The sequence below is a fragment of the Monomorium pharaonis genome, chromosome 6 (assembly GCF_013373865.1).
Source record: "Monomorium pharaonis isolate MP-MQ-018 chromosome 6, ASM1337386v2, whole genome shotgun sequence".
Classification (NCBI taxonomy): Eukaryota; Metazoa; Arthropoda; class Insecta; order Hymenoptera; family Formicidae; genus Monomorium; species Monomorium pharaonis.
In genome coordinates this window covers 20929806-20948400 of record NC_050472.1, presented here as the reverse complement: position 1 = coordinate 20948400, position 18595 = coordinate 20929806, and the positions used below count along the sequence as shown (strand labels likewise).

At 40.5% G+C, this 18595-nt stretch overlaps 1 protein-coding gene across 4 annotated transcripts; it reads left to right on the top strand.

Moving 5' to 3' along the window:
* Positions 1-70: 70 nt before the first annotated feature.
* LOC105838228 lies at positions 71-17887 on the top strand. Of its 4 annotated transcripts, none has more exons than XM_012683642.3 (13): positions 71-209; positions 3817-3944; positions 4855-4951; positions 9223-9314; positions 13301-13410; positions 13881-14003; positions 14112-14264; positions 14334-14515; positions 14588-14896; positions 15344-15534; positions 15705-15905; positions 16626-16682; positions 17469-17887. In XM_012683642.3, the coding sequence occupies exons 3-13, from the start codon at positions 4861-4863 to the stop codon at positions 17700-17702; spliced, it is 1743 nt and encodes a 580-aa protein (XP_012539096.2). In that variant the 5' UTR covers positions 71-209; positions 3817-3944; positions 4855-4860; the 3' UTR covers positions 17703-17887. The 4 variants fall into 4 exon arrangements, with proteins under 4 accessions (XP_012539096.2, XP_028046474.2, XP_028046473.2 ...); XM_012683641.3 differs by lacking the exon at positions 71-209 and adding an exon at positions 2629-3030; XM_028190673.2 differs by lacking the exon at positions 16626-16682.
* The last annotated feature ends 708 nt before the right edge of the window (positions 17888-18595 follow it).

Below are 18595 nucleotides of genomic sequence, written 5' to 3'. Positions count from 1 at the left end.
AACGAGAACACCCGCGGTGAGGACACGATACGCCGTCGTCACGCTCCTCGACACGGTACAACCGACTCCCGCGAGAGATCTCGACGAGCAGCTAACGACAGCGTCAACAACAGCAAGCAGCGGTGGCGAGCAGCGTCCCTGCCACACACACTGGTCGAATCGAGCCGTTGTATACACGCCAATTCCCAGGGGGGGATCGTCCTCGCTTGGTAAGTTTTTCGCTTGGCGATTCTGAAATTCTGCCTCTCTCTGTTTTTTTTTTCTCTCTCTCTCTCTCTCTCTCTTCTCTCCCCGCCTGTCCGTCCGAACGTTGATAATCGTGCGCGCGACAGACGACAAAACAAGGACGACGAGACGACTCTACTCGCAAGCACACGAACAAACACACACATACACATGCAAACACACAACACTCTTCCCTCTCTCGCGACGACGATCTCTCCGCGCACTATGCAACCTGCCCTACGGCGTGGTATAAGCGGACGCCGACCCCTGGCGCACTTTCGAAAGAGCGTAGCGCCGTCGATATAGCGTGTCCGGCGCGGCGCGACGGCGCTCGCGAGTCGCGAGACATCTCGGGTTGTGTTGTGCGCCCGCGTCGCGCTTTTCCGAGCGCGCGCACCCTCGGGGCTCTTCGCTTTCCCCGGAACGACACCCTCCGAGAGACGATGCCGAATGCACGGTGAGATCGCGATTAGGGATGTTTTGGGTGAAACTCCGTTTAATAACGTAATCGGCGATTGATTTACATTTAAAAAATCGCTCGTTTCAAAATCTCTTATTGTAGAATTTAGGCGCAGAACTCCGATTTAACTTTAAATCGTTGACTCGTTTACCATTGTATTTTGTTACGTTGACAAGCCTTTAATTAACGATTAAAGTTAATCGGAGTTTGTCGAACCGGTCCTTAGGACGGAATTCATAGACCGGTCTTGTCTCAAGATCCATCTTGAGAAGTCAATACTGTTATTTTATTGGTTAAGTAAGTCTTAAGTAAGTCTGCTCGTGGCTAGACTTAAGACGATTCTTGAACTTAAGATCGGTCTATGAATTCCGTCCTTAGTATCTTTGATATTAAATTTTGGCTGCGTTCCATTTGGTGTTCACAACGCAGTGAGCATCATTTCATTCTTGTTGTTTATCACGATTACACGGACAACAAGGACAAGTGATGCTTACAAGCGCTGTAAGGGAACACAGTTTTTGTATTTGTATGAAACAATTGATAGCCGGTTTCGTCATCTACGATTAGCTTGATCGATTAAACTTGACAAAACTCGAAACTAATCATTATTTTACCTAATTTCTATATTATTTTTATTTAAAAATTATGTAATTATTTATTGTAAGTGTTATATTTTACATAATTTAGATTTTTTCTAAAAAAAGAAAACAAACAAACATGGAAAACAAAATAATACCAGTCTTAAGTTCTTAAATTTAATTGGAAGATTAAAAGAAATTAATCGGAAACGGTGAAACCGATTTTATATGTCGATTAAATTAATTCTTCAAAATGTCTTAACTGACTTTTTCCCGAAAATAACAAATGAACTAATTACGAACTAACATAATATGCAAATAATTTATTATTATTATTACCGCACGGAAATTATTAATAAATCTAATAAAATTCAAATCTAAAGTTTGAAAATTTTTCTATATACTTATACGATTTTTAGGACCTCATCATGCATTTTTACATTATTTACTTTGTAATTGAAATTTTTCTCATTTCTCATTCTCCCCCGAGAGAAACTTTGTTCCTGCAGCAGGATGCAAAGCTGCCGGGACATTCAAAACGGAATTTGCATCGTCGCAAGAATAAGAGACGCGTTTTTTTTTTCTAATCGATCGCGAATTACTATGTGGTCATGGCCACGGTGCCGGCAATCGCCGCCACTTTACCAGGTGATCGTACTCGGATATAAATAAACTTAAAAGCTGGCACATCTTTCGTCGGCAAACGATGAATTTCATCGTAATTAAGCTGTCCAAAGGCGATCTTTCGAAAATTCCAGATATTCGTGATTTTTTTTCACCGACGAACGTAAGACAAATTCTCGCGACGCTTTTCCCACAGTTGGCCCACACTTTACCCCAATTCTAAGAAGGCGCACGCTCGTTTCGACTGCGAAAAATCGCGGCGTGTCTCCCGCGGTGTAATTTTAAATTTTCACATTTAGATAATATTCGCTCTGATGACGCGTTTGATGAGATCCTCCCGATTCGCGTCGCATCTCCCATCCGGAACGGAGAATCACGTGTATTTTTGACGCGCGCGCGTATTCCAAAACACGCCTGCCAACGAGGGTCTCACGCCAAAGTCCATTATGCTTCGGAATAACTGTGAAATCACAGGGGGGAGCATATACTTAAAATCGCACGTCGAAAAAACACCTAGAGCCACCGGCGGAGACTATGTATGCGACCTTAATAGAATAACTGCGTACCAGGAAAAAGAGAGAGGGACAATTTCTCTCTCACGCCGAGTGTCTGCGTCATTCAAGAGTGACTCAGCGACAATAGCGTCGTCTTTTAACGCCAGCCTCGATTCCTTCTACGATTCCTCCAAACCGGCCGTAATCGGGAGGCGATAATCGTGACGTGCGACCACGAGAAAATCCGCTGACAGTGCAAATTCGAGGACGGGACGGACGGCGAGCAGTCGCGCTGCTTTATGACCCTCTTACCTCTTACCTTACCGTTTCTTCTTCCTGCCAAGAACGACTACCGCGCGGCGCGGCGCGGCAAACCCGCCGCGCGGAGGCCGCGTACTCCGGTGAGGATTTCGCCGCGATCAGTTTGCATTTGCTAGCCGGTAGTCATCTAGCGCGAGAGGGAGATCCGCTCGGGACCTATACGCGCGCGCCGAGTGCTCCGTCTTCCTCGTCGTCGCCGTCGGCCAGGATATTCGTTCACGGGTTCCGCCAGGGGTTCGCCTCCGTCCATCCCCCCCCCCACCAATCTTCCCCCGTGGAGGTCGTACACGATAATCGATCCACCTGTTAAGCCGTCAATGAGAGAAAGGTAGACGCTTCTCTTCCTATGCCTCGCCAGCTTTTATTATTATTATTATTATTATTTTACCGGTTTAAATAATTTATTCTTATTAAGTCTTCATCAGGTTTCTCTCTTTCGCCACAACTTGGCTCTAACTCGTTGCCGTCCGAATTTTTTCTCTTCCTTCATTCTCAATAGGCGAATGAATTTTTTGAATTTTATTAACAATAATTGACTGTCGACAGAAGTGGAACACTCCTAAAAATGCAAATAAATCGGGAAGTGAACGCTATAGCAATCGATGTAGCATGTTCAATGTAAAACAATGTCGAGTCGTACTCGACACTGGGCTTGCTGCAAAGTGTTAATAATTATATTTGTGTGAGTAACTTTCGTATTTTAATCTTAAGTGCCGTGCTGTTTGAAAGACCAGGTTACTCCTCGAAAAATTTATTTTGCGGCAGATAAAAGTTGCGGTTACATAATAAGTAAAATTTGAAAATCTCGAGCAGTGTATTTCTTTCGAAATTTCCAGATTGGTAGAGGAATATGCTTCGAGGGGCAAATTATTAAGGACTTCCAACAAATTGAGAAATAAATTGAGAAATCGAGCTCGTTATCTATTTTTCTGAACGATAACAAAGTGCGCTTACACTTAGACGTCTACAAGATATTCAGTTTTCTTCTTACGAAATTCAGATTTCGCAACATCCTTTTGAATTATTTAAATCGCGTCAAACGATTCATGCGTGAAAATTATATAGCTATAGCTCCTTTATACGCGAGCGCTTCTAAATTGCTGATTCATTGCAGCTTTATCACACGGTGAAACTCCTTCGGACCAGACCATCCTCCACGAGAAACCGACCGTTGCCCGGCCGTACGAATATCGAAGAAGCCTTCGCCACACAGTCGGGAAGACACGATAAAAAGAAAGCTGCGTAAGTATTACTTCCTGCATTATCTTCTCGTGAAATTGTTTTAGCCTAGATACCAAGAGTGCCAGCCATCGGATTATATCATTCATCATTATGTACCGAGGAAAAAAAAATTGAAGAAAAAAAATCTTCGACGTCACAAGCATGTGCTGCTGATTCATTTGTAATGTTGCGTCGACTTTGTATTTCAATCAGTAAAAGAAAAGCACGGCGTATTGATTTAATTAATATCTAATATAATAGGATTAATACAATAAAATTGAAGCGCATTGATGCTGTTGATTCGGCATTATCTTTTCTTTTTCTGCGCAAGAACGGTGGCGGATATTTTTTCCCCACAACGAAATCCTTATTTTCGGATACTCGTGGCTACTTTTTCTCACCCACGCCGATTAGGATTCCGCGCGCGTGGACGATATATTGATATACACCTCGTAGCCGGCGTTCCCGTCTCGTTTTCCCGTCGAGACGCCGGGACGAAAGGCGCCGTCTCTTTGAGAGCGAGCGAGCGAGCGAGAGAGAAAGGGAGAGAAAGAGAGACGCCTCGGGTCATACGGGTGCGGAAGAGCAACGGCTCTCCGAGACGAGAACGGTGTATTTGCGTCCCCCGAGTCGTTACGTACGGCAGTGCTCAACGTCGCAAGGTACGTCGTCGAGCACAACGTCCGAGTCGTTTTGTCAATTCTCACGTGCACGAAGAGGCGTAGGCAACGCGGATTCCGTCGCGCGTAAATGTCAGGAAAAACCAGAGAGTCGTACGGGATGTATTTTTTTTCACGGGCCTGAATCCGAGCGATGCAACATGTGTGGACGACGTGGCAATTTCGACGATTATATTATTTGAAGCGATTACCTTAAGCTCGTAATCAATTAATTCTGACGGTTTATGAGAGATGTTAATTTTCTTTTTCAGGGCAAGATGGAGGAGGAAGATATGAGGACGACAGTAGAGCTATACATTTATGATCTCACCAAGGGAATGGCCGCAATGATGTCGTCCTTGCTTATTGGTAAGCATATGAGGAAAGGCATTGACGAATGACACTGTTACGTAAATATCGTTCGTATTAATTTTTTTAACTTGATTTTTCTGAGTACACTTTTAGAACGAAAATATAAACATTCGATTATCGTGTTTTATTTTTTAAAGCAGATATTATTAGCTTTTAGCTATGTGCTTTTTAAGCTTAATTAAATGGTACCGAAAATATCAATATCTATATTATTGATTAGTATTTACTTATTAAAATGCTGTTCAGCGGACAAATAAGTTTTTTTCCGAAAAATGTCATTGACCTGAAGAACCGAAGCCTGCGTCACGACATCGTGACCAGCGATTGCTCACAATATTTATCGAAATGGAATGCTGTTTTCATCGTCGTTTTCATCGGGCGCAATTTTAAGCTCCATTACCTTGAGCCGGCGGAACGTTATTTAAAGATATAACGTAGTGCAAAGCGTATTTCTTTGTTATGCGCCAATCGTGAAAACGAACACGATTGCAGTTCTCCTGCTCTTGTGTTGCAAGTGACAGACAAAAGAATTAACGTAACTACACGTTAGTAAAATGAAATACTCTGCGAAACTTTCGAAGATCGACGATTCGCACTGATAGAAAAATGTGTTGTAACCATAAATGCATAGTAAAATAATTATAGTTAGGAGTATCAGTTTTATAGTAATTATTATTATAATATTGGTAATAATAACTATATATTTACAGCAAATGCCTATAATGATTATTTTATGGTACAACTAACTATATTAAAATCTCCATTTTGATTATAGCAATCATATCGTAAGTTGCGTAAACCAATATTATGTTTATGAGAACTACAATATAGTTTAAACCAACTATAATTTACATTGTTGAATAACTATAACAATATGGTTGGATTCAAAAGTAACTATAAATTATAGTGACATTTTTACCGCAATTATTTTTTTCTATCAGTGCGCCTCTAATTGAAATCTCCATGTAATAGAGCCCTTAAATAATAATGGATCATCTTTAAACTCAACTTCGCGTGAAAGTTAAGTTAAAATCAATCGATTTTTGATCTCGTCTCTTTCGATCTTACCAATCATGCACGATTATTATACAAGTTAATCGCTGTCAACGTATTGACTCGTTATCACTTCTCTCGGCGTTGCGACTCTTGCCAGAACGCACGGACGATTTCGGATTAAAGGTGTTTCAAATATAAACAGCCGTCGCGAGAATCGGCGACACTTTGGGCGTCGATGACTCAGAGCGACACGTCGTGATTGTTGTGTCGGTCAGCCTCGTGACGGATTAATCGATGCGTCTCGCGGGGACGCGAGAGATGCGCCGAAGTGACAGGGTTGTTTTTCGGGGGTGATAGTGCAGGAATAAAATTGAAAAAAAAAACATGGCAAGAGGTATACATTCACGGAAAAGAAAGATTAGTTTTAGTTAGCAAAAATATGATGCGTGATATCTAAATTATTAGCTATATTAAGTGAAATTTAGCTATCACATGTACACCGAGAGAAAAAAAGCGATTTTTGCGACTATAATTACATAGTATAATAATTATAGTCAGGAATATTATTTTCATAGCAATTATTATTATTATTATATTGGTAATAATAATTATGAAACCATATGCTTATGATGGATCGCTGATAGCGATTGTTTTGTGATACAACTTATATTAAAAATCTTTACTTTGGTTATGGAAACCGCATTACAAGTTGCATAGACCAATGTTATGATTATAAGGACTTTAATATAGTTTAAACAAACTATAATTTATATTGTTGGATAGCTACAATATAAAAATATGGTTGGATTAAAAAGCGACTATAAATTATAGTGATATGGTTACTGCAGCTATTTTTTTTTTCTCGGGATAGCATCTTTTTTTCGGGTTTGCGATATAAACGCTAGAAAATTAATTTTCGGGGATTTAGAGCCGAATGACACGAAGGACGAGTAGCATCGTGGGAGAAGAACGCGCAAACACGCGCGGTATGCGCGGCGATAATTTCTGCAGAATCGCATGTGTGCAACGTGGGATTAACGCGGAAGCGTTGCCGGAAGGGAGTGCCAGAAACGGGGCCGTCCCGTAATCCGTACGGAATTCCATGCGGATGGCGTAAAGAGCGCGAGGCAACCACGTGCGTCCAAGTTACACGTTCCTCCCGGCACTCTCGCCCGTCTATTTTCGAGTGCGTCGAGTGCAGCGTGCGTTCCAACGAGAAATCTTCGATCTGGATTTCGAATTGGCGCGGTCGACCCAGGCCCGAGCCCGAATGTCAAGTGAAACCGACAGGAACGTCGGGATTATCTCCCGGGATAAATTAATTGCTTCGACAACGAATCCAGTGTAATTGTCAATTAATTGCTCGACAATTGTTTCCAATCCGATTTGAAGAAGGTCCCGGCGGTCAATGCAGTTTTTAATAACAATTATTGTTATTATTGTTGTTACTTGTTAAGGCACCGAATCGGAAATTTGCATTACGTAAAGTTACGTTCTATAAATATATATGCCGTTGGATCAAAAGCCGCCCGAGAGCCTCCCTTCAAATTCGCCGCGTAAACGTCGACGGTCTCTCGCGCCGCTCGCTCTGGAAGTAATTATAACGGCCAGGTTATTTCTTGCGAGGTCTCGACATCACCGGGAGGCCCGAGAGAGGCGCAATGAGAGAATCGCGGGGCGACGCTCTCGTGTCGCATACGCGGATGTACTTAGCTATTTCCGCGGTGCAGAACTGGGCTCGAAGGAGGCGAACGCAAGCTCGAGGTTCATCCGGGCCCCCTAGCTTCGCGTTCCAATCTGACGAATTGACGCGAGGACGAGCCGCGACAATTATTATCGTCTTCGCCGGTCCTTGAACAAAATCTCGCAAGCCTGAATTTAAGCCTGTCTCGAGGCTGCCTCGTTGGAACACGTCGGGGATACAAATAGAATCAATTTTCATGTTTCATTGAAATTCTGAGTTCTTTCTGGGTCAGAAAACTTGGAGCCAGATCCTCCGCTGCGAAGGATGTTTTAATTTTTATTTTAGAGATGTCTGTTGTAACAAGACATCTTTTGTTATTAAATTAAAATTATTTACACTGGTTGGATATTTCCCTTATAAAAATTTTATACTTGGCAGTGTTAAATTGGCCAGTAATTATTACTTTATTTTGAGTATTAGAAATACTAAGGGCTACTTGCACCAAACTCTGATTAACTTAATCGTTGATTAGTCCATTGGAATTGACCAATCGCATTTGTTAATTTTGCTTAACGACAAATACGATTAGTGTAAATTCCAATGGACTAATCAACGATTTAGTTAATCCGAGTTTAGTGCAAGTGGCCCTAACAGCACATTTGTACAAGGGTCATTGTATGATTAACATCATTCTTGTTGGTATTAACACGTGAAAGCCTATGATTGGTGATTAATTATTAAATAAGATACCTATACTCAATTTTTGACTTACTTTCATTTCCAAATAGTTGCACAATGAATTTCACAGATAACGCTAATATATCTCTCGATAAGTCGGTACGATATATTTATGTCAATATTTCTTTTCTACGTTTTGTATCACACATATTGTACAGGTATCTTATTAATTATCTCTTATCTAATATAAAAGATTTTTTTTATGTCAAAGATGTTAAAAATATAATAAAATATTATATAAATACTTGATAGTGCGCGTATAAAACTCACGTTAGCCCTAGGTAGACATCTATGAGTCTGTTGGACCCGAGAGATTTTTCAAAACTTTGTGATTTTTGTTATTAAATTTTTATTAAACAATGTTATTAATCATTATTATTAAACATTGTTATTAAACAATGAAGTTCTCGAGTCTCACAGATCCCTAGGTGTCTACGTAAGGTACTAAAAATATACACGGAGAGAATTTTCTCTTAAAAATTACCCTGAAAATCGTGGTAATGGTGAGACAACCGTAAACCTCGAAGAATTTTACCATACTTTTAACAAAAAAGTTATTAAAATTTACTAAAATTTAGTAAAATTTTAATAAAATTGGACAAAGTTTTAGTAAATTTTGGTTAGAAGTATAGTAAAATTTACAAAATTTTGCCAAATTTCATTAAAATCTTAGTAAATTTTGTCAAAAGTATAGTAAAATTCTTCAAGGTTTACGTTGTCCCACAATTACCACAATCTTTAAGAGAAAATTCTTCCCGCCTACCTAGGATTAAGTACCACTTTATACAATCGAGTTCTGTTTCTCATTTAAAAATAATGGTCGCTAAATCTCTGATCCTCTTGCTCGTAGGTCGCCAGTTGGACGGAATATGGCACACGGCTATAGTCGCGTACGGCAGGGAGTATTTCTACGGGCCCGCCGGTATCCAGAGTGTCCGACCCGTGAGTATTCTCCGACGAATCTAATTATCACTATCGCGGAATGTCGAGCAATAATCTTTAGCGCTGCCTGCACCGCGGCGAAACGCCGGGTGAAACGCTGAAAGTACAATGCGGGATTTTTCTCGTTCAGTCACGCAGGTGGTCCCCATCGCGCCAGCGTACCCGATACTCCGCCCGAGTGCTTTCGTTCCTCCTCGTGAGTATCCCTCCCGCGCGTCACATAGATCATCTCAATCGCGGCTACCGGCCAGTATCAACAACGCATTATTAGTAAGAGCACCACGTCCTGCCTTCCCCTTCCTCTCGCGGGGGTGCGACATTCCTGTTTGCTGAATAAACACCACATTTCCCAGTTCTCCTAGTGCTAAGCTCTACACCCATGCGACAAGCTTCTCCTTCTCTCTCTCTCTCTCTCTCTCTCTCTCTCTCTCTTTCTCATTTACATGTTGCTGCAGCAATATTAATGATCTCAGGCCGGCCACTCGCGAGGGGATCATCGCGCGACAACGTGGGACAAGTGCAATATAAATAGCAATGGCCGCGCTATCAACGAGCGCCGAGAGAGAATTGACGATCCCGCCTCTTCCCGTCGCGCTCTCGGTGCTGATCTATCAGGGGACCCATCCATCGGTGCGCCCGCGCGAAGTCACGACCGATCATCCGAAGATCTAGTCGTAGAGTGGCAGCGGAGCCATCGCTCGGCGGTAGCCATACGATACGCTAGACACGGGAGCGGGAACTAAATTTGGTGCGGTCCAATCCGAAAATAATCCCCCGGTGCACGCGCGCGCGCGCGTGGTGCACGCACACGTGCCGCTTTTCCTCTCCGCTCTCCGCTTCTGCGTTTCCTCCTTTCTTTCTTTCTTTCTTTCTTACCCCGCGGCCAGACTCTCTTTCCTGCTCTCCCCATGCTCCACGCGCTCGGACTCGACGTAAGGCGAAGGTAAGGTGAGTCCGCGCTTACATCCCGCATGCGACAATATGTTCATCCCCCGATCGTCTCCGGTGTGGTTGCTTCCCTAATCGCCGCAGCCGTGCAGTCGTAATCGCGGTCGGTCGATCCATCATCCCTCCGCTGGGCTAGATAGTGAGATTACCTTGGTACAGTTCATCCCCCTCCCCGCGTTGACCCGAGTCGGAGGAATTTCACTTTCCTATGTTCGAAGGTACGGAGTGAGCGACGAAAATTACCCGAGATTAAGATACAACCGGAGCAAAAATCCTTTTCGAGTAATTCGATTGATTAAAATCCCCCTTGACAATGGAAATGCGATTTTTTTTTGTATGCCTCTCAGACCAATATGTAATTAAACGTGCAAATGAGTGCCGAAATTTTCTGTCACCAACTCGTCCTCGTTCTTTAAACAGAATTTAGAAAACGTATTTAACGCTTCCCTCCCCCCCTCCCTTTTTTTCGATGGTGGTACCCGAAAGAGCCGGCTATTTCTGGCGCCCGGAGTATTAAAATTACGCTGGAATCGTACCAAAACTGTATACTGCAGAATTATAAAATCTTCCGCGCGCGATCCCTCACCGTTGACGAACCGTGTCGCGGAGGAGTAATAATCGCGACACCGTTTAAACGCGCGTTCTAAAAGCAACGCGATGAAATCATTAACGGTTGCACGTACACTTGCCTTTAACCACGCTGACGAAAATACGCACGTGACTAACGCGCGCGCGCGCACACGCGTAATTGTAATGCGTCGCTTTGCGACACCGTGAAAACCGATGTAACCGGCACACACTCATTTCCGCCCACGTGAAACCCACCATGAAATTCGACCGTGTGTTATACTGTCCGCATTATACTGCGGACGTATTATTAAGATATAAGATATTCTTCTCGAGATATTTACGACATAATACACTTGTGTACGTTCGCATGGACTTTACCGGCAATGCTGCAATTGATAATAATCGCTTTATTCGTCGATTAACGCAGCTGATAATCAATTATAAGCGTGAATTTGTTACCTATCTAATTAAAAATTAATACTATCATCTCCAAAATTTATGTCTCTACCTCTTTCTCCTCTTTGCATATCGCATCAATTCTTCCTGGCAAAACTCGACACAACGAGGTGTTAACGACGTCGCCAATAATTGTCTTAACACCAGACAACCCGGCAGAATAACGGGTTTTAGATTAAATTATGAAAACAACTAAAGTGAATTTTGTCGGAGTTTTTATTTTCGGTTAATTATTAATTGTTTAGAGATTAAAAATAATAACAGATATGTAAAGAAGTTAAAAATAAAAACAAAATATGAAATATGCATTAAATGCCGGTTTATCTAGCGTTAAATTCCTTTCGCGAAGAGAATGAATGTTCTTTCTTTCGAGTTACATCGGCATCCCCATTTACGAGCTCTACTATATTGATCACGTTCATCGATCACAAGACTCGTCCGACAAATCTCGCCTCGCACAGGCATCCCTGTTTCTTTCTCAACGAGCAACCCCTTTTTTTCCCCGAACGGCATCTTCGGCGGACAACGATTTCAGACGAGCGAATCGCAATTTCGGAAGTGCGCGCGCGCCATGCACGTAATATCCTTCAACGTCGGCGTCTCGTTCACCGTTGGCGTCTCCGAGCATCGGCAGTCCGTGTGCGAGTCGTTTCCCGATCCCCTGGAGAGCGAGGAAGAACGGTCCCGCGACGACTTCTTTTCACGCCCGTTCTCGTCCCCGATTCGCAAGTTTTCGCGGGCGCGCGTTTCCGGTTTCGCCCCGCAGCCGCCGGAAGTGAAGAGAAAGAAAGAGAGAGAGAGGAGAAGCGAGTGCGATTTTAGAGCTTGGGAAGGTGAAGGAATAGACTCTAAAATTTGTGAGACGGCAATTGTAGTGAAGGGCTCTTCTGCTTAGAAAACTGCGACAGACTATCGGTAACCCGCTGTGATACTTGCAGACAGATTCTTAGCTTCTCGATGAAGTTTAACCGAATTTACTGACCGGCTGATTTAGTGTTATTCAACTTTCGAATCATATCTGTTAATTTTCATGTCGGTTTCTTTTATATTTTCATCGAGAATCACATATCAAAAATTCGATAAAATTGGATTTAATAAATTTTGTATAATATTGTGTTCTTGGTTCATAAATATCAGATATGTTATCATTTATCTACCTCACCGTGTTTTTGTAATTTTATTTTATCATGTTTTCAGTTTACGTATGATGTATTGTGTAAAACTTTACTTTTATGCTTTGGATGTATAAATATTTTTAATATTTCTTACACATATATACACAGATATAAAGCAAATTGTAATTTTTAAATTGATTAAATAGATCAGATAACTTTACAAATTGTTTAGGAAAAAAAAAAAACGTTTAGATTAGTAATTCATTAAGATATAGTTGAGAAACAATATAAATAAATAATTTCTTTACAGTAGCTCAAAAGTGTTTGATTGAAATGATAACTTTACTGTAAAATTTCGATAACATTTCCATCTGTTTCTATCATTTTCTTATTCGTTCGTTGAAATTTCACTTTCTCGCGTGAAATGTATATCGCGCCGACTCCGTTCTTTGGCACAAGAATTTGCATCCGTACTTCCTCCCATCTATTCGGGAAATCCTGTTCTCGGAGCGCGTAATAAATGCTTTCCTCCCGTTTTCTCCCCTTTGCTCTTTACTTCCGCCGGCCCGGAATCTTTCTTTTGCGTTTTAGAAGAGGTCGCGGCTCCAACGAGTATCTATTTTCGGCGGTTTCTCGCAGGGAAGCGCGAGATTTGTCGTTGTTCTAAAATTATACGCGGCCACTAATGCCAGGAGGAGGCGGGTGTGTTCTCCACCTTTCTCGTTCTCTCTCTTTCTCTCTCTTTTACTCTCTCGCTCTCCTTTCTTCTCTATCCCCCTGGCGAACGAGACTGGCCGCCGGATCAGCGCAGCTGTCGCGAAATTGACATTGACGGCGCGACGCGGTTTTCCTGGACGCGCGATTTTAACGGCGATCCGCCGGCATTTTGTGTTTCAGGGCGGCACTGAGCTACGGGATCCTCAAAGAGTCGAGAAGCTCGGCGAGACCTACCTACCCTACACGGTCTTCCTGGAATACATAAACGGCCTGGGGACTTCCACGTTCGCGTGAGTACTGCCGACTGACATGTACGAGTGTGTCGAGAGGCTGCCTCGTCCGCAGCTCTCATCGCTTCCGCGTCTTCATTTTGTAGTTGAAATTGTGTGAGAAGGCAAATCGTGTGCTTGCATCGCTTTTCGGCCTCCCTTTACTTATTTTCGTTTATTTTCCTCCTTACTCTGCAAAGCGTGACTCGTACCGCTTCTCGAGTCGTCTCTCTTCCCCTTGGTAAATTTATTCGTTAATTTATTGAAGGAACCACGTGTCGCTTCCGCAATCTTCTTTCACGAAGAGAATTTCACTGCGTAAGACGCGCTCGAATTTATTATCTGAGAATTTGATTTTTTTTTTAAACTACATACTCGGCTTTTCTGTTGTACAATTTCATTATTTCATCAGGTTTCTGGATTTAATCGAGAATTGATTATTTTTGTCTTGTCTTCTTTTTTTTTTATAACAAGCAACTTTGTTCTTTCAGACCGGGCACGTACCACCTCTTCAAGCACAACTGTAATTCCTTCACTGAAGAAGTTAGTAACTTCCTGGTGGGCAAGGGCATTCCTAAGTTTATCCTTGATTTACCGGAGGAAATATTACAAACGTACGTCTTATTAATTATCACAATTTGATATTTAATATTACCCTCTCATTACGAGGAAAATAATATATATTTTAATTTTCAATTGATATGAATTATGTTTATTTTCAGACCTATTGGACAAGCTTTAGGCCCGTTGATAGAAACATTAAGTAATAGCGCGAGTGCGGGATTCACAGTCGGTCAGAGATTCGTCGAACCGAGACTCCAGAGGGAAGCCTCGCCGGAATATCAACTCTTAAATACAGCTATTGAAGAAGCGAGGTATAGGTTTTGCGCGATAATTAAGATGCTTTCGTGGGTACTTTACAGAAATTTTGCACATATTCGCAGGTTGAATTCGATCGCGTTAGAGGAACGGAGGAACGTCATTAACGAGAAGCTAGCGAAGAAAGACCGAAAGAAGAAAAAGAAAAAAAAGGAGAAGAAAGAAAAGGGCAGCAAGGAAACCACCAGCAGTGACAGCAACAGTACCGGACCAAGCAATTGCTGCGCAAATATGGCAGAAAATGAGAGTACGTAAAGTTTTGTGTTAACTCTCCTACGAAATTTTAAACAATAATTTTTGTATTTATTCTTTATGTCAGATGCGGTCGGCGAAACTCAACAACAGGGAGCCAATGGGGAGAACGCGCCCGCGGAGATGCTGCCATCTGAGCGAGTGATGCAAATGGAAGAGGACGAGAAGCGCGAGCAAGAAGAGAAGAAGCGCCGTCGAGATCCACCAATAGTGTTCAAGGATCTGGTAGACGTGCGAACGGAATACGAGGGTTTGGTAAGCGCTCTTAAGGGGAAGTTAAACGACGAGGAGCAAACGTGTCTGGATGAACTGCGACAATACGTGTTGGAGGACGAGGGATCCTGGGCTTTAGGTGACAACTTCTTGAACTTTGTTGGTAAGCTATTGAAATGATACAAGTGCATAGCTCTCAAGTCTGTAAAGTCTGGAAATAGACCTATATAATTTATTCGATTAAATTTAAACTTTATTTTTAAGAATTTAGTTTTATTTTAAATTTTAATATTTTTGAAAAAATTTTAAGCTTTTTCAGAATTTATAAAATAAAAAGTTTTAGAAATCTTAGAACATTTCAGAATTTATATACATAAAGAATTTAAGAAAAAATGTAAATCTTTTTCAGCAGTTTTTAAAAATGTTTGAATTTGTATGAAAAATCTGAAAAATTTTGAAGCTATGGAAATTCTAAAAAATTACACGAAGAAAAATATTTGCTAGGAGAAATATGCAAGAGTTTTGACATCTATTTCTAAAAGTACGGCACATAATATATTAATATATAATATGTTACGTTAACTAATTTGATTAAATTAAATGTCTTTAGGTCGAGTTCTCTATGATAAATCGTTAGACAGTGACGTGCGAGTAAAATTACTGAACGTGCTGTCCGTCGCCGCACTAAAAGACGATGTGATTCTGTTGCTGCATCAAGACAGGCGAGAGCACATCATCATGAGCTATGCCTACGACATCGATCGACATCCGCTAGAAGAGCAACTTCCTCTTGCACAGTTTGTAAGTACAAGTAAAATTATTAGATTAACAGTGATTTTAATATAATTTTACATTGATTTACGTTATAATTTTCTAATTTTGTAAATTGGTAGAAATTTGTATATATAATATTTGTACTTTTATTGTTCTGAAAGTCTTTAACGTCAACGCTCTAACTGTTTCGAACACAGTTGGCAAATATGTTTGAGAACCTCAGCAGCTCAGAATGGCTGCTCTACATATCCGAGTGGCAACATCAGGATCAAAATGTCAGCAGCAATATCAGCAACATAAGGGTGACGACCAAGGTTGCGGTGCATTCCTTGCTCTCAAACTCGGAGGACCTGCAGATCCGCGGCGCGGCCATCATCCACAACCTTGCCTGCAAGGAGGTAAAAACTGTGGTCTGTATCCTTCCGGTCCAATTAACATTCTCACTTATTTTTCGCCGATTTTTTTGCTTTCACTCTCGTAACTCATCGCTACAAGCACTTCGTGTATCGAAGGCATCGAAGATTACGATTCTATAATATAATTATTGTATGTTTATAGTTATATAATTAGTATATAATTAGTTACTAACTAATACAGTTAAAAACTAATATAGTTTTTAAGTACGGATCTTTCTCTGGTTTTATGGATCTTGTGTTAAATTTACGAGTTTTAAATAGAATTATTATGTAGAAGAAAAGATGTGAAACACACAGATTGACTAAGATTAGAATAGTCCTTCGATGCGCGATTTTATTTGTAATGCCGCTTTCATGCTGACCGATGTCGCAGAAGGACAAGCTTGCACTATGTCCTGAAAAAGAAGTGCTGCCTTTATTAATAAAAAAGAAAAAAAGTATTAGCTCTGTAAATCGCTGGTAATACTAAACGCGATCGTCGACATCTCGCCTGGTAAGCCATTTCTCACGAACGAGCAACGAAAAGAAAATAAAAGGGAACCCACGTACTTGCCATTAATCGAAAAGAATGGCTTTTTAAAGGATTCGCTCGATGCTCGTTTGCATGCGCACAAACAAAACTGAAAGCTCTCTAATCGCGTGGCAGCGGATAACGCTGCGTGTGACGGATACCTTTCCAGAAATCGGATACTGTTTTTTCAGAAAATGAACAAAAGCAAAAATCTGCGGCGACTTTTACCGAAAGGCAGCATTTCTAAGGTACCTATCCAAATCCATGTTAGATCGAACTGTGCGCTGCGGTAAGTCGTCAATCGTGTTCTCGGTGTCCTGCGTGCCATACGCGTATTAATATGTAACGCCATACGCGCGACGATCGCGATTAATTTCTCAACACTGTGAGTGTTCGATAACATTTTGTGTATATATTATATATACATAGGCTAATGATCACTAAAACTACAGAATGGAGAATTACGAAGAAGTCTTGACGTGTTCCGAAGTAATCCTTGAATCTAATGTAATATTATCTGTTTCACTATGTTTCATATGAAAAAATAAAGAACTTTGTATGTTATTTGTTACTATGAGAAAGTTACTATGAGGTTACTATGAGAAAGAGATTAAATTAATTAAATTAAAAATTGACTGCAATTGGTAACTGTTAACTTAACGTCGTGCAACTTTATTCATAGGGTAGGTAAATTGTCCAATTATTGACAATGTTTCAAATATTAAAAATTTGATTTTAAATGTTTTTTTTTAATTAGAAGATTGTAGTTTTATTTTTAATAAAAAAGTAGACTTCTTAAAAATTCAAGTAAAATTATATATATATATATATATACACACACACACATATATATTTATATTTATTATATATATAGTTTCATGTAATATTATAACTTATACATTCAAAGAAACATTTAAATTTCTAAAGTATTTGGAACACTGTCAGTAATTGGACTATTTCCTATTTTTTCTTATTTACGCAAGATATATGACGTGATTCTTAAATATCCTCACGTAATGTATGAATAACCGTAGGTGTTTGACGACGTCGCAGTGGAACTGACAATGGCGTTACTACAATACTTCAACGGTAGTCCTGCGGAGGAGCAGCTGTACACATGTATGAAGTCCCTCGCGCGTTTCACACAGATTAGCGGCCAAGACGTGCCACAGCTGATACAGATGATCGGACCCGAACCGAACAAATTCAGGGGTACCTCCCAGAGGATCGACGAGCAGATTGAACAAGTTAACAAGAAGTTGCGCTAAAATGTCCATCTCGACCGTCTGCGAAAATGTCACGTTCCACAAGTGCGAGATAAAATCGGACGCGCTTCTTCCATGTTCAAAGTGGATTTTTACTTAAAGATTCTATCAAGTTGGTCATCTATTTATTATAAATATTATTATTATTATTTATGGAAATTAATTATATTGTTGTCACTTTAATATTATTATATGTATATTATTAAGGGGATGGTGGAGTTGTCTGTTTACCGATTGAACGCTAATTATTTTCAGACAAGCTTGGCTCTTAATTGATTTCATAGAATTGCAAATTCTTCTCCAAAAGTAAAGTATAGACAATAACAAACCCAGCTAGATATAATTTTAAGGTAATAGTGGTTCGTTACTTTGCCAGTGAACAATTAAAATTGAAATTAGTATTGGTTCGACCTTACTGGCCAGATTTATTCTCAAATCGATACATTACGTTCCAAACGTAGATTTGGGTCCTTATCAAGTGTGATAAATTAAGATTAATTCTTATAACTCACGCAATTTTTTATGGCATGTGCCCAGGTATGTCATCTATAAAGATAAATTAATTGATAACTTTTTATAGTCTAACTAACTATACGCAGTAACTTACATATGTGCAATAAATAATCTAACAAAACTTACAATTAGCGTGTGTCATATGGAACACAATTAGATTAACGGATATTATAATATTGTCCGCAGTCGTGTGACATGTTTGTTATAGACGCAGTACGTTACAATAGTGAGGAGATAAAGCATACAATGTATTTAATATACACGAAAGGTCGCGAAAACAAAGCTAACAAATACTAAGCAATTCGACAAGATAAACGATTATACAGCCTTAATAACTTTATCATATATCGCAGTCATATTTTCAGTGTCTCTTTGTAAGTTAA

Coding starts and splice junctions, on each gene's coding strand:
- LOC105838228 (XM_012683642.3), top strand. CDS start 4,861: ATGGAGGAGGAAGATATGAGGACGACAGTAGAGCTATACATTTATGAT. Junction 4,952..9,222: donor GATGTCGTCCTTGCTTATTG/GTAAGCATATGA, acceptor TCTTGCTCGTAG/GTCGCCAGTTGGACGGAATA. Junction 14,265..14,333: donor ACAGCTATTGAAGAAGCGAG/GTATAGGTTTTG, acceptor ACATATTCGCAG/GTTGAATTCGATCGCGTTAG.